Source organism: Coturnix japonica, chromosome 21 (assembly GCF_054131305.1).
Source record: "Coturnix japonica strain WE chromosome 21, WE-NBRP24, whole genome shotgun sequence".
In the NCBI taxonomy this organism is placed as follows: domain Eukaryota; kingdom Metazoa; phylum Chordata; class Aves; order Galliformes; family Phasianidae; genus Coturnix; species Coturnix japonica.
This window is the reverse complement of record NC_140683.1, coordinates 2,448,226-2,464,342: the sequence shown is the minus strand read 5'-3', so window position 1 is coordinate 2,464,342 and position 16,117 is coordinate 2,448,226. Positions and strand designations below refer to the sequence as shown.

General features: G+C 41.5%; 1 protein-coding gene across 29 annotated transcripts in view; it reads right to left on the bottom strand.

Moving 5' to 3' along the window:
- Positions 1 to 12,053, bottom strand: part of GARNL3 (GTPase activating Rap/RanGAP domain like 3) — a 44,937-nt gene extending 32,884 nt beyond the window's left edge. For 7 of the 29 annotated variants that reach the window (XM_085520799.1, XM_085520795.1, XM_085520814.1 and 4 more), the window contains exons 1-2: positions 7,837 to 8,034; positions 2,172 to 2,241 (exon numbers count right to left, since the gene is read on the bottom strand). In XM_085520799.1, the coding sequence (XP_085376925.1) occupies positions 2,172 to 2,188 (17 nt within the window). In that variant the 5' untranslated portion in view covers positions 2,189 to 2,241; positions 7,837 to 8,034. Of the gene's footprint in view, positions 1 to 2,041; positions 2,242 to 2,384; positions 2,542 to 7,526; positions 7,692 to 7,836; positions 8,035 to 11,516 lie in introns of those variants that run through there. The other 22 variants (XM_085520789.1, XM_085520790.1, XM_085520792.1 and 19 more) reach the window with 16 other exon arrangements.
- Positions 12,054 to 16,117: the final 4,064 nt, after the last annotated feature.

Here is a 16,117-nt window from a genome sequence, read left to right as displayed (position 1 = left end):
TTTGGCAGTAACAGACTGCTGGAACTACCAGTCTTTACTTGCACTTTCATTTATTGAAGTTTCCAGAAGTCAGAAAGAAGCAATAATCTCCAAACACAAGAGTCAGCAATGATAGTGAAAAGTATGTGGTACAGGAGATAACCTTGGCCTGCTTCCAGCTTGTTTCCAGCTGAAGATTTCTATGGAATATTCATAAATATTCTGAGAAAGTCTGCCTGTCCATTTTATCGTAGAAAGCAAGAATTCCCAGAACACCAACACTCTCCTTATTGCTAAAAACCTCTTGAAAAGTTTACAAAATGAGATAACGTGACACTTCTGCTGAGTTCAACAATGCTGCTTAGGATCCATACAAGACAAGAGGCAGTGAAGAAGAGAATGTGTTTTTTCTTGCAAAGATCATCTAACAATAACACTGTATGTTACCCCTCTCAAAACAGTAAAAAAAAACACAAACCTGTCAGATACCATACCAAACTTAAGAAAAGGGATCTGAACAAAAATGCAATGGCAGATCATTTCTCGCTTCCACCTAGCAATCTGTGTTATTACAGGATAACGCTCTCTTTATCTGGTGGAAGAGTTATCATAGTGTTTTGTAGTTCTGCTGGCCACTTGCTTTGGACAGATCTGAAGCTGCGTTGCCTGATACGAACTGTAAGAGAATTTATCCAGACGACTGGTCATACTAGACCAATAGGAAGAAAACTGGAGAAAGTATTTAGGGGAGAGACAAAATATATGTGCTGTAATAAATAAAAGGTGGAAATAATTGAGCAATTGTTGGGGGAGGGGAAGGAGAGAGGGAGGCAGGTGCAAAGACTGCAGGACTGGCCTCTGCAAGAAGATTCCAGAAGCTATTCTATGTTAGAGAAGAGCCAGTCCAACCAGCTCCAAAAGGGACTCACTGCTGGCCAAAGCTGAGCCAATAAGCAACACTGGTTGTGCCTCTGGGAGAACAGATTTAAGAAGGAAAAAAACTGCTGCCCAACAGCAGCTGGGAGAAGGAAATGAAGAAGAGAGAGAAAGGATCCTACAGACACCCAGGTGCATGAAAGAGGTAGAAAAAATGTTGGTGCAGAAGATCCTCTGCTGCCCATGAAGATGATAGAATCACTCAGGTTGGAAAAGACCTTAAAGATCATCGAGTCCAACCTTGACCTAACAATACTACCCTAACTAACAGCCCTCTGCTAAATCATGTCCCTGAGCAATCAGTGACATGATCATAGTGGAGCAGGCTGTCCTCTTGCATCCCACAGTGTAACATATCTGAGCAGATATACACACTGTAGTCCATGGAGAGGAGCTCACTGGGATCAAAAGTGCCTCTCAGCATTTAAAGCGGTTTAACTGCCTTTTTGACGTGAATACAACTAATACATGGAATGCCAAGATAGATGTCTGGTGTTCTTGCAGTGCAACCTCCAGAAACTAAGCCACCAATTTACATTCGAATCATCGATATTCATAAATACCCAAGAACATGAAATTACAACCATAGCTAATACAACAGTTTATGCACGTTTCATTACGACTGTATACAGGATGATCTTATTTTAGCTGACATACTTCTATTTTCACAATGGAGAAGGAAGGTCTATATAAGAAAATACTAACTTCCAAGTTAATCTTTGAAGAATACTCAGAAAAACGGTCAGATTTTAGGGATTTTTAGTATTATTATTTTGTCTGGTTCTTTTAATTTTATATCCCTTCCCAGTACTCAGAGGCAAGTACACACAAAATCAGACACATGCATACTTACATTAACACATAAGCATGCGCACAGCTTTAAACTGTAAAACAACTTTAAACTGCGTAAAAAATAATTACAAATGCTTTACCAAATATAACTAGTATTTTGCAGTTTTGAGCTTATAGGAGGAAACATAGATCAATCCCCACCTTTCTGAATAATGTGGTGGGGTACGCAGGATATTTACATAATTTTTTCTGTCCCATTAAAGTTTCCTATAGGAAGGCTGTAAAAACATTTCATAGCACATCTAATACAGCTGTTCTCGTCTCTTTTTATTACCTTATAATTTTCCAGTCAAGCTTAGAATAAACATTTGCCAAACTAGATGCAATTTGTTACCTGGAAATGAAAAGGATTTGTGTTCTGCATTAAAAACTGTTTAAATTAAAGGATGGGCAAATAAACTTACAAGCTCCACAGACCCATAGTGCTTCCTGCTAAACTCTCCACGCCTGCAACCGAGATCTTCAGAGACTGAGCTGGAACAGAAATGCTTCATCAGTACACACGTTCAACAAGCCGTAGATCTCATGCAACACTACACACTGCCATTAACAAACGTCAGCCCTGCTGAACAAGGCTGGCAGTGCATAAGTACATTATTGCAGGGAAATCTCCTTACAATATGCACAGTGTAGCGGCCATTGCAGTCTGGCTTTCATAGTGCTGCCAAAAGAACAGAAATGTCTGTGTCTTCACTGGAAGCAAAATCTACGATTAAATTAAATATCTAGTCACAATGTGACCAATTTAGAATTCCAAAGCAGCTTTTAAGTGCATTTGACAACTACGTTCAATTTAAGGGAAGAAAAATGTAGTGGTTTAAACAGGACAACTGCAAGACGTTCAATAAGCTTTGCTCAATATGCTGCTACTTTTTTTTTCCCCCCAGAAACTTTTTTTTTAATATATACAACAATTAAGCAATTATTTTAATTCAAAAGCTTAACAAAGAAACAACATTGATTGGTTTCCTCCACCTATAACATTTACAAAGATAAAACTATCATGCAAGCAAAGGGAAATGTTGAATTCCATATTCAAAGTCCACATGCACTACCATCTTAAAACATTGCATCTCATTAAGCAAATCAGCATGTACTTCACGAGCTTGAAACAGATGGCAAACACCTCCTCTAACTATAAACACTAAGCCTCCCATATTTGTAACAGAAGGCTTAGTTGTACATGTTACAAGCTAAATAAATTTTCAGATGCAAACAGAACAAGAACTTTGACTAATTGGTCAGTGCCAAGGCTAGCAACTCAGTCACCCTATCATAACTTATGGTTTACTCCACTGTCAGCCTTAATGGAGATTCTTTTTTTTCTTCTTTTCCAATTAAAATAACCCCACTGCCTCTGAAGGCAATGAAGCCACAGTTCTGCCATCTATGTACACATACATCCCACAGTATCAGCAGCGACAGTTGCCAATAGGAAACAAGGATAATTCACATTATACATGATTTTAAAAAGCTCCAAAACAATCTCTCAGTTGGAACCATAATCACATTGGCTGAACAGTAGGCCTGGAATCCAAGTTGACCTCAGGTCAATTTCACAACTCAGCGTTATGCATCATCAGTATCTGAACATTAGCAAAATATGTGTGATCATTAGCGAAATATGTATCTTGAACAAAACATCTCATTAGCAAGAGATGTAGCTTAGCTAAATCATTCTGAGAATGTATTAACCCTTCCTTGTTTAGAAGCATAGTGTTAAGGCCTATGAGCACACAAACCTATTTGGTTCCTCCTTGAGCCCTGGCAAGGCTTGAGGTGAAATCCAAAGGGAGAATGAAATCAGGTGTTTCCACCTAATTGTCAAGTAAACTTGTTTATTCAACAGTATAAAAGCTGAACTTTCTTGCAGTGAAGCTGGAGACCTCACCTACAAGTGGGTGCACAGCATAAGACCTCCCAGTTGCTGGAAAAGGCTCTCCAAATCCTTGCTGCAACTGGGGCTCCCCAGCAGCAGCAGATCTGGACAATGGTAAAGTATTAGGGCAATTGGTAATGTGTATTTCTTAATCACAATTACTATCCTCACGTAGTAACAGTTAGTTGCACTGCCTTGTTCTGTTTTATTCTTGTCATATAATTTCACTTCTTATCTCATTGTTTTAAACTTCAGTAAAGATAAACGCACTTCTTTAACTTGGCGCCTGTGACCCTTCCACTAGCAAAACATATATAAACACAAATATAAGCTTAAACTTTCAGCTTTCGGTTACCTGCACAACAAACTTATGCTTGAATGTGAACAGTTAATAATCCTAATTTTTCTGAGGATCACAATGAAACACTTTCCAAGAGAAGAGTACAATCTCATATTGGGAACATGCGCAGCAGGAAAGGGAAAAGTCTGCTACAGGCAAAAAAAAGGGGGGGGCCTTGGGTTGTGATCTAAGAACCCTTGCCACCAAACCAACTACAATTTGACCTTACCTATGAAGTACTCTTCGGAGACCCAAATATTAAGGAGTCTCATTTGAGAGAAAATAAATATTGAAGCCTGTGGTCTAAAAAGCTTACACTGTAACTGAAAACAAAAAGTCCTCCTCTTCCTCCACTGCGGAAAAAGAAGCAGACAAAAAGGAGAGAAAGCCTTTGAGCAGATTGTGCCAGTGCTCCATCATTCATACAGAAAAATGCTTCCTGATGTTTAGACAAAACCAGTTCTTGTGCTTCAAGAGGTCAAATGCATCTTGTCTTGGCATAAGAAGTTCGTTAGTCTGTTTCTCCAGCTTGTTGTGGTCTCCCTGGATGGCAGCACAACCCTGTGCTCTATCTGCCACTCCTCTCAGGTACATTTTGCTCAGACATCCAAATCATTAATAAAAATGTCAAACACTGCTGGATCCAGTACTGACACCTGGAGTACTCAACTAGTCACTTGTCTCCAACCAGACTTTGCACCACTGATGACAACACTCTGGGCCCAGCCATTCTGCCAACTTTGGTCAACAGTATTGCATGCCCACCCAGCTCACACGTCAGGACTGATGAAGCAATCTTAAATGGAAATAAACAGCACCCCTTTTTCTTAGGTCACGAAGCATGCGCATAAATAAGCACACAAAAGTTCTAGTCTGTAGTGACCATGCACTCCACATGTAATACTTTCTTCTTCTTTAGACTTACTGCTGTTGCTACTGGACCTGTGAATTCAACTTCTCCTGTAAAAGCTCCACACTGCTGCATGGAAGCTGCAGCAAACAGCAGCACATATGCCCCCTCAATCGGAGAAGACAGCCCAGAGCACTGCGATTCTTGAGTGTGCCTGTGCACAGTACTTCATCTACTACAGTTAACTTTCATTCACTGTTCTTTGTAGCAATAATTTACATACTTGAACTGTCAAAACTGTTTGAGATGGTCTCACTTTACCCTCCTTTCACACATGCAATTTACAAGGTGTGTGCCTTACATTGTCTTGCACATGCATCCTCTTTCCATCATCTGAAGGGAAGTATATGAAACACACTTTACTTCAGTGTGGTGTGCACTTAAGAAAAATAAAAAATCAACTGTTCCTCCTGAGTTTTCACTTTTTTTCTTGCAGAAGGTAACATAAAAGAAAAGCATTTCAAGACAAGCACCCATACAGACAAAAATCTGACTTTTTTTTCTCCCTCCCTTAGAACAAAGAGTTCTGAAGTTTAATTTCATACAAGATTAAACCACTTTTTTTCTTGGGGAGAATCTGGAAAGCACAGATCAAAAATTGTATTCCATGCATTATGTTTTAAGTTCCTGCATTCTGCAGTTTATGTGAAGCTTGGCATATGCTTCACGGAGGAAACTGAATACCTCAATTGCAATACATTCTAAGACACCGAGCATTTTACATGATATTTTGACTTCTACAGAAAATCTGGGTAAATGTACTAGTGATAGGATTTTCTCTGTGTGCTGCTTTAGTTTTATTCAATTCATTCCTATGGCCAGGTGTGCTTGGTAATCACTGTAAAAGCAATTTTAGTCAACGAGCATTTGCTACTGTCAGTATTAGAGTCAGACAAGCAAACTTTGTTGTTGCTGACCTTTGACGTTCTGAGTTTAGTCTTTGATGAAATGAAGAAATACAAAGAATCATAGAATGGTTGGAAAAGACCTTTAAGATCACTCAGTTCTGGTAGCAGAGGGGGTGGCAGGGATAATTCCCGCTCAACCAGGCTGCTCAGAGCTCCATCCAGCCCAGCCTTGGATGCTTGTATGCTGTGAACTCCCTCCTGCCTTAATAAAAGCTAACCTCAAAGTAGGTGAAACTAGAGAAAAATGTCATCTGATGAGTTATCTGAAGAATAAAGCTGGAGAATTACAAAGGCATTTTACAACTATCTGCATGCACAGAAACTAAATCCTATACCTCAGCAGACTGAAAGTTGAACTCCCCTCACAGTGTATTAATACTACAGAGATAATACGATCAGATGCTAATTAACAGCTTCAGAAATAAAATATGAAATAATATTCAAAAATAAACACTGTATGACAAGAAAATTGTTCCAGGTATACGACTGACAAGCACACTAATGTAACAGAATCACAGGTTATCAAGGCAATGGAGGGCAGGACTTCTAAACAATTTAGAAATAGAAAAATGTAAAATAGATATTAACATATATGCCTGGTAGCCCATATAAACAGCCTGGGAAGTAACGATCTGAGTGTGGTTACTGGATGTTATTTTTATTTTTTTGCATTTCCACTATAATAAGAAGTTAATTATATTGTTAAGAGTACTAACTAAATGCCTCTCAAACACCAACAGGCATGGAACATTAATGACCTCACTAGGAAGCCTGTTACAGTGCCAGTTCACTCTCACAGTAGAGAGATTTATTCTAGCATCCACTCTGAACCTCTGTTGGCACAGTTTTGTGCACATATTCCACAGTGAATTCTGGTGCATGTGCTTCTTTAGCATTTCCATTCCAGCAGAGACTTTTCTCATCAACTCTCCGACTTACCACATCATCTCATTTAAAAAATATGCTGTCATTACTATTAGTTTTTCTTACTAATTTTCTTCGTTAGATTACATCCTTCCCGTGTCTTCACCTGACCTACGCTAGAAAAACACTTGCTCCAGTTACGCCAGTATACACCAAAGTGTATTAGGGCAAACTGCCAGCACTGAAATACATGCTAGCTTCCTTGTGGTTCAGACTTATTTGACTTAATAAATTAGAGTTTACTTACATTGCCACATGTTTTAATACAGATGAGAAACAAGAAATCAAATGTAACAGTTTAAAACACATTTGTACAGTACATGGAGCACATTCTATTTCCCTCTCTCGCTTGTTTGCAAACAAGGGTTCTGCTGTCCAACTGTATCCTAACTGATGAGGAAAGAGGACAAGCTTCCTTCCATTTCATCAGAAGCTCTTACAAACTTTAACCGTCCTGAAAGCCAAATGGCAAAGCAAGCTTTCATGTATTCTGTAATCTAAACTTAAAGACAGATATTCTTACCACTTTAGTGTCACGTCTTGTGTTTTAGGACTTTGACACCTAAAAGCGCATTACCTACAGGAGGTTTGGGGGGTAAGAGCTGTGACGGAGAAAGGTGAGCTTGCACATTGCAACTGTTTGATAACAAAGTCATAACCTGCATGCCCTCTGTCTCCTTACTTACACATCTTTACCTGCCAGCCCTTCGACATACCGAACTGGTTAATGTATTGTCATCTAAGAGGCAGGCACAGACATAAGCACGCTAAATAACCCAGTAATCGCAGGTCTCCTACCGGCATCTGTTTGCACGAGCGCGACGCCAAACAAGCTGCGAGCCCCGGCCCGCGGGTGTCCCACCGGCTCCACTCGAGCCACCGGCAGCGACCCCAGAGGCAGCGGCCGAGCTCCGGGCTCGCAGCTCTCGGCGGGTCAGCGGCCGGGAGCCTCTGCAGCGCCGCCCCTTCGCAAGGCCGCCAGCCCCCACCCCCAGGCCCCCCGCACAGCACCGACACAACACCGACACAACACCGTATCTCCGTCATCGATAAGCGCGAGCCCGCGCAACACCGCGCCCCGCCCGAGCCGCCTCGCTGGCTCCAGTACCGCTGAGTAAGGCCAAGGAACCGGGTGGACACCGCCTCCGCGCTGCTCAGCTCCATGCGGGCGGCGAGGACGGGACCTCACCGCTTCGGCGTCGCTCCCAACGTTCCGTCTCCCTCGAGAGAGACGACGAGCGAGCCCCTCACACATCCCGCTGCACGGACGCACAAGCGCCTCGCGCGCGCGCGCCCGCAATGCTGCGCGAGCCGCTCGGACTTCGCGCTCGGAGTCGCGCCGCCGCGAAGAGCGCCGGGAGCTGTAGGCACCACAGAGAGCGGGCGGCCCGGCCGGCGCTGCCAGACGGAGGTCCCCTGTCGGGCAGACATCGGCAGTTCGGCAGCTGCAGACTCAGGTCTGCACAGGAGAATCCTTATCGATTCAGCCGCCTCTCACATAACAACGACTTCTGTTACTAGAGAAGCAAATCGCTGTCCCCAAGCGATATCCGTGTCTGAAAGTCACAGGAATCTGCAGATATCCAACGATTGCATCCAAGTGTAGAACAGGATGCTCAGTGAACAACTAAAGTTAACTACATGTGTATGGGAAAGATCTCCCAGTTTTAGAACTCAATGGAAAGAATTGTTTTTAGCCTTATAAAATAATACCTTGCAAAGAATAACGTAGTGTTTTTGTCGACTACGTGTATGGATTTAATTGCATCGTAACCTAACTTCCATAACACAAATCTGCAAACCAAACTTTATATATTCTACATGCCAACTGAAATTAATTTTCATCTAACAACACTTGAAACTCGAGGCTGACTGCTGGAATATCAAAGCGCCCTAGTGAAGAAGACATTGCCAGTAGAACAGCTTCAAGGCAGTTTCTACAGTAGTGAAACAAAAATCTTTATTGAAAAAAATAACAATATTTAATCCTACTCAACATTTTGTACTATCCCACGACTTTCCTTCTCCCTGAGCATCTCCGTTCCTTTACAGGCTTTCCACAAACAAGAATTCCCTTCTCTTGCACCTTAAGAAGAATCTACTTCTATGGAAATAACAACACATAAGGAACCTATTACTTAAGTTATTTCACTCTCACTTTATTGAAGTTGTCATTTACCCTATTCCCCTTCCTTTCTGTGCAGCAGATGTAAAATAGTTAAAATGAACACACACGTTCACTCAAACTTAAGAATTTGCTCTTTGGTACTTCCCTGTCATCCTAAAATGAAAATATTAACATTTAGAACACAATCACCTGTTTTAAACAGAAAAGAAAGAAACTCTGCCTCTACATAGACTTTAGAAATTACAACACTATTGAAGATTCGCTTTAACTTTTCAAACGACATTTTTTTCTTAATCAATGCCTTTCTAAGTAGTCACCTGAAAACCAGCATCTGTCTGGTACCATAAAATTCAACAGCATGTAAGAATTCCAGCCAGGATAGAATCCAAACACAGATGCTCTGAATGGAAAAGATCAGCACATCAGATTTCTGTATGATGCCACCGCTTCGATGATTCTCTGACTCAGCGTGTAATGAATCTTAAACGTCAAGAAAAAACTCATTACTTTCTCTGTTTAATTTCCATAACGTAATTCCCCTTAATCTAATTCTGCCTTTATAATGGCATTTCATTTTGTATGATTTATATAAAGACCAACAAAAGGCTTAGTTCACCAGATTTGTGACATCTGTAGTGTCTGCAACTTCAAATTGTGCTACACTTCTCTTAAAGAACCCTCATTATTTTTGTTAAGGCCTTGTGAAGCAAGTCTTACTTCCTAACAAAATTCTGACCAGAAGGGATTCTCAGCATTTTGCAGACAGGGAATGTACTTGGGAAGTTATTGCAGACTGTCAGAGTTATCTGGATCAATCTATGCTCATGACAGGGGGGCAGTTGGCCCGTGGGCTCCCTCACCCCAAAAATGGGAAGGGAAAAGGGGAAGGGGTAGGGAGATGGGAGCTGGGCTCAAGGAAACAAACAGAGCAGCCGCAATGATCTAAGGATGAAAACTTACTTTACTAACTATGATATTGGAACGCAAGATAACACAGTATAATACAATCCAATTGAAATTGAGGCCAATAAATCCAGTAAAATAACAGAGAGGTTTCTGAAGACTGAGAAGCCTACTTTGAAATGGAAGGCGCACGGCTTGGAAGCATACCCACACCCACTGCCAGGAGTGAGAGAGAGTGAGCATCACTTCCATAACGTATCTCCCTTTCTGACCATGAGGTCATCTGGGACGTGTAGTTCTTCTCTGTGCTCTGCATGATGTTATGATGTGGAATACCCATAGCAAACATTACAAGACCATGACACAGAAATGAATACAGCTGGTCCATCTGACAAAGAAAGATACCAGCCAATTTCAAAACAACTCTACCCATAAGCTTTATCTCCCTGACTTTCCTGAAAGAGCACAACCACACTTTTAGTGACACTTCTAAGCACAGATGATCCCTCCAGAGCCACATCATTTAGTAATTCTCTGCTGGTGATATGTAGGACATCATCTTCTGAAGCACACAGAAGCAGTACTGTGTAATCATAAAGGGGGGAAGGGACCCTGAAAGCTCACCTATTCCAGCCCCCTGCTTGTAGCGGTTTCCCTGGAATTGGTTGCACAGGCAGCATTCAGGCAGGTTTTAAATGTCTCCAGAGAAGGAGACTCCACAAGCTGCCTGGACAGCCCATTCCACTGCTCTGTCCCCCCCGCAGTAAAGCAGCTCTTACTCCTGTTTGTATGGAACTTCCTCTGTTTTGGTTTTTGCCCAGTGTCCTGTTCCTGCACACCACAAATAGAACCTGGCATCATTCATTCAGCTCCTGCACTTTAGGTATTTATGAATGTCGACGAGATCATCTCTCACTCTTCTCTAGGCTGAACAAAGTCAGATCTCTCGGCCTTTCCTCATACAGGAGATGCTCCGGGCCTTTAGTAAATAAATACTAAAATAACATTTTTACTTAAAAGTAAGGAAAGAGAAGTACTACAGTAGCATTCTCTAAAGTGCAGCCACCACATCTGACACCAAACAGAAAAGCAGATTCTCTGTAGGTGACAGAGAATTTAGTTTTCTAGATGAAAAAGCTCTTTGAAAAAAAGAAGAGGGTGCTTTTGCAATTGCACAGCTGATGCAATAAGGGATGAAAACCTAAACAAAACCCAGTCAATCAAATAAATCCCAATGTACAATGCCTGTTTTAAAATAAATAATTGAATTTCAACATGGGGGTAAGCTTTGATTCATGTTTTTTAAGAAGGCTGATAAACAAAGTGTGTAGCTTATGGGTGGGGAAAAAAAACACTTAGCTTAAAAAAAAAAAAGCTTAAAAAATACCCCACATTATCTTACATAGATAAAACTAAAGTAATTACCTTCTCAAATGCACTGAAAAATTCACATGATATACTCGATTTTAGAGAAAACAGTAATTTTAAGAAAACAAAATAATATACTTACTTTTAAAACATCCTAAATCTTCCAAATGGAAAAAGTCATCTATGCATCTCAAATGATACTATTGCAATATGTAAGGCAAGACAAAAAGACTCTCTTTCCCTGCAGGCAAGCCTTTCTTACGCCTCTGAGAGTATGTGTACAACTGAATGTATTCATATATACACATATATTCGCATATATATGTATATGTTCACACAATCAGTAGACAGCACAGCCTTATCAAAGCCTGTCCAGTTCACCCACAGACCTCATTCGGGTTAGATCTCCTCCTTGCCGGTTTATTTTAAACCCATACCCGAAGCCATCTGTTCTGTAGCCTCACGCTTCAGGGTCACACCAAGCCGTGCAGGCCGCTGCCGATGAGCGGTGAGCACACACAGCTCGTCCGCCCCTTTCGGGCACGAACCGCAGCCACCCGCCGGCCTGGCCGCCCTCCGGCAGCTCTACCGCGGAGCGCTGCGCCCGCGGCCCGCCCACAGCCCGCGCTACCGGAACGGCGGCCGCTGCTCTCATCCGGCGCCGAGACAGGTAGTTACCAGAGGACGCTCAGAGGCGCCGGGCACCAGCAGCAGCTGGCGGTGAAGCTGCCCGGCGCACCTGACAGCGGCATCGGGACAAACTTCCGCCGCGGCGCCCCGGCGCTCCCTGCTCGGGTGAGCGGCCACGGAGACCACGGGTGGGGGCCGCGCGTTGGTGCGGCGCTCGGCGGTGCAGGGCCGTTGCGCTGCGCAGCATGGCGCGGGCTGCCCAGCACAGGTCCTAGAGCCCGTGGGGCTGCGGCACCGGCCGCAAAGGCAGCGCTGACGTTGTACGTACGGAGCCCGAGCGAGGACCAGCAAACCCGGGCAGCCTTTGCTTTACTCGGGTTTGGGCCCTGGCCTCGCCACTCAGACCCCGCCGAGGGAATTGCCTCCCCCCAGTCTGACCCCTCCACACACAATCTGCTTCTGTGCTCCCATGCTACAGAGGGAGATGATGAAGAGGCGCAATACAGCCCAAATGGTAGCCCTCTGCAGTATTTTCTGAGAAAAGATGGGGCAAAGCAAGGAAAACACTCAGAGAAAGCAAGGGTGGTGCAGTGGAGAAATCTGTGCCAAGCCAGTGGGATGCCATAAAGCACAGTGACGAGCTCTGGAAAAAACAGCATGCCACACTATATAATGCATATACATTTGAGTCTCAGGAGCAGGGGGAAGCAAACTGCACACTTGGAGCAGCACAGAGCGTTACGAGTTCTGTTTGATATACACACCCTCACACACATGCAGTAACTTATTTTAGATAATCCCAGTAAGCGGCAAGCAGGAACTCCCCAAGGAAGTGCACTACAACTTACTGACCCTGGAGAGACAACAAACTGCCTCAAAGGAGAGAAAAGGAACGTGTTGGTGGTGGATGCAATAGGCAGTGCCAGCAGGGAATCTCCTGCTTCAAAGTGCACGTTTGCTCCCTCCTGCACCACAGCATCTCTCCTGCTTTGATTCTCCCCATGGTCTGCAGGGTTTATTCCATTGCTCCCCATACCTGTGTGGCCAGTGCATGGAATGGAGCCAGAGTGGAACAACTGCTTGCCAAACAAGCCTTGTCATAGACAAGACCAACTACCAAGGTCAGCTTTTGCTACAAAGCAAGATCCTTGTGTCTACAGTCACAGAAGTCAGTTCCCTTAAAACTGTCTGAATACTTTGTTCCATCCCAGGACCATTCTTCAGCTGGGAGCCTTTAGGACCCCAGATACAGCACCCCAACAGTGTCACTGCCCAGCATCGCTCCTTGATATCACCCCCCAGTGAAACCCCAACATCACTTCCCAATGACAAAGTCATCCAACTCAAACCTTACAATGGATAAATCCTTCAGGAGATTGCTCGCAAATCACAATACAAATGGAGACAACAAAAGAAAACCATAGTTCTGCTGTTACCCACATTGCTTAACTTCAGCTTAGGTTTCCAGAAGAAATTATATCTGAAGTGCGCCCAATGATTTCTGAATATCATTAAGAAAATAATCCTTATGATACACAGTGTTTGTATACAGGAAAAAAAATGCCATGTCTGCCAACAGAAAAGTTCATCTGCAAAATCAAAGCACAGGACCGCTGGCACACACTTTTTACATCACTTAATTTGCATGAAACTAACACACATAGTCAATGGAAGCCACCCTACCTTCCTGCTCATCACATGATCTTATCAAAAGGCCTTATTTATTGGCAAAGTTTAATACAAGGCATAAAGTACTTGATATTCCAGTATGCTGAATGCTTAAGTATATAAAAAGGAAAGAATCTGTGGTTGAAGTAAAAGGCACGCAGATGTATTTGGATACTGCTCAGACATGGTAAGTGGATGCAGGTTCTCTGAGGATAAACATACCCCAACTTGGGTGGATCTGGAATTGATTTAGGAAGAACACTTCTTACACATCATGCACGAGACCAAGTAAAATGCAGATTGCAGTGATTTACAGCCACCAGCAACTATCACGGGAGGGTACAAACTGCTGAGTGGCTGAAATGCAACGACGGGGCCACTGATCCACTGGCAAGGCTCAACTCCCAGTAACTCCGCCGTGAAATGCATCTTTGCCAGCAACCCTCCCTTTCACAAGCTGAGGGCCTTCATTTCTTTATCATTACATTTGCTTGGCAGATTTTGGTGCTAGACAGCAACAGAAGAGATGCTGGCAACATCAATTCGATCATTTTCTACAGGTGTTCATAAGCACTCAGCACAGGAGTCCTGTGTTTGGATAAGTTTTCCTTTCCCTTTCTCTCTCCCTTTCCCTTTCCCTTTTTTTTTTTCCCTTTCCCTTTCCTTTCCGTCGTGCTTTTCCCGTCATCACGACAGACCGGGTCACCACGGACGCATCAATCAAGTCTGACTACTTCTCCGCGGTCTCTTTCCGCCCCCGTGTGGCCAATTCATGGAACTGCGGCCGTCTCCGTTTGGTGCCGCACGGCGCAGGCGCGCAACCCTGCGTTAGTAGCGTAACTTTCTCGTCCCTCTGCGCAGATAATCCGCGCACGCGCAGCGCTGTGTCAGGATGGCGTATGTAACGGTGTGTTGAGTATTGCTCATTGGCACATGCGTATTGCTATGTTGACTAAGGCGCATGCGTAGTGGGGCCAGATAACATACTATAATACAATATGATTAGAATTGAAGCTAAGTAATATAATATAATATAATATAATATAATATAATATAATATAATATAATATAATATAATATAATATAATATAATATAATATAATATAATATAATATAATATAATATAATATAATGTAATATGATATGATATGATATAATATAATATAATATAATATAATATAATATGATATAATAAAATAATATAATATAATATAATATAATATAATATAATATAATGTAATATCACATATAATATAACATAATATTATATATATATATATATATATACACACACACATATTATATATGTAATATATATTTTAAAGAGTAATAAGGATATTTTGGGGAAAAAGCATCATATTTTGTGGCAAAAAATTATTCTTTTGGGGATGAAAAGTAGTATTCTGGGAAGAAAATGTCTTTTTGGTGGGATCAAGACTGATAATTAAGAGAGAACATGTTTTATTTCTGGGATAAATAGTGATATTTGAGGAAAGACGTCTAATTTTTGGCATAAACTGATAATAAGTTGAGAAAATATTGCATTTTGGAGACAAACAATGGTATTTTGGGAAGATAGCATCATATTGTGCTAAAAAGAGGCACTTCATGGCAAAAAAGATTTCTTTTGGGGATGAAAAGCAGTATTTTGAAGAGAAAAAATCCTTTTGGTGGGATCAAAAGTGATAATTAAGAGAGTACATGTATTATTTCTGGGATAAATACTGATATTCGAGGGAAAGATGTTTAATTTTTGGCATAAACTGATATTAAGGAGAGAAACTGTTGTATTTTGAAGGCAAAAAAGGGTACTTTGGGGAGAAAGAATCATACTGTGCTAAAGAGCAATGTTTTGTGGAGAAAAAGTCTTCTGGGTGGGATAAAGGGTGATAATTAAGAGAGAGCAGGTTTTATTTCTGGGGTAAATAGTGATATTCAGGGAAAACGTCTAATTTTTGGAATAAACATATTAAGTGGAGAAATTGTCATATTTTGAGATGAACAAGGGTATTTTGGGGAGAAAGCATCGTATTGTGCTAAAAAGAGGCATTTTGTGGAGAAAATTCAGGGGATGTTTCGGGAAAAAATATCTAAATTTTGACATAAATTGATATTAAGTTAAACAATTGTCTTTTTGGAGAGAAAAACGGGAATCTTGGAGAGAAAGCATCATATTGTACTAAAAAGAGAAACTTTGTTTAGAATATGTCTTCATTTGTGGATGAAAAGCAGTATTTTTAGGAGAAAATGTCTCTTTGGTGAGGTCAAGTGTGATATTTATCAGAGAAAATTTGTTATTTCTGGGATAAAAAGAGATATTTGTGGGAAAAATGTGTAAATAATGACATTAATGGATATTAAGGGGAGAAATCGTCATATTTTGGAGACAAAAATGCTTATTTTTGTTTGAAATAATCATTTAATGCTAAAAAGAAGAATTTTGTGTTGAAAATGTCTTATTTTGTGGATGAAAAGCAGTGTTTTGGGGAGAAAATGTCTTTTTGGTGGGTTCAAGTGTGACAAATAGTGATGTTTGTGGGAAAACTGTCTAAATTTTGACAAAAATTGATATTAAGAAGAGAAATTGCCATTTTGGAGAGAAAAACATGAATTCTGGGGAGAAATGGTCATATTGCACTAAAAAGAGTAAATTTGTGAAGAAAATATATTATTTTGTGGACAAAAAGCTGTG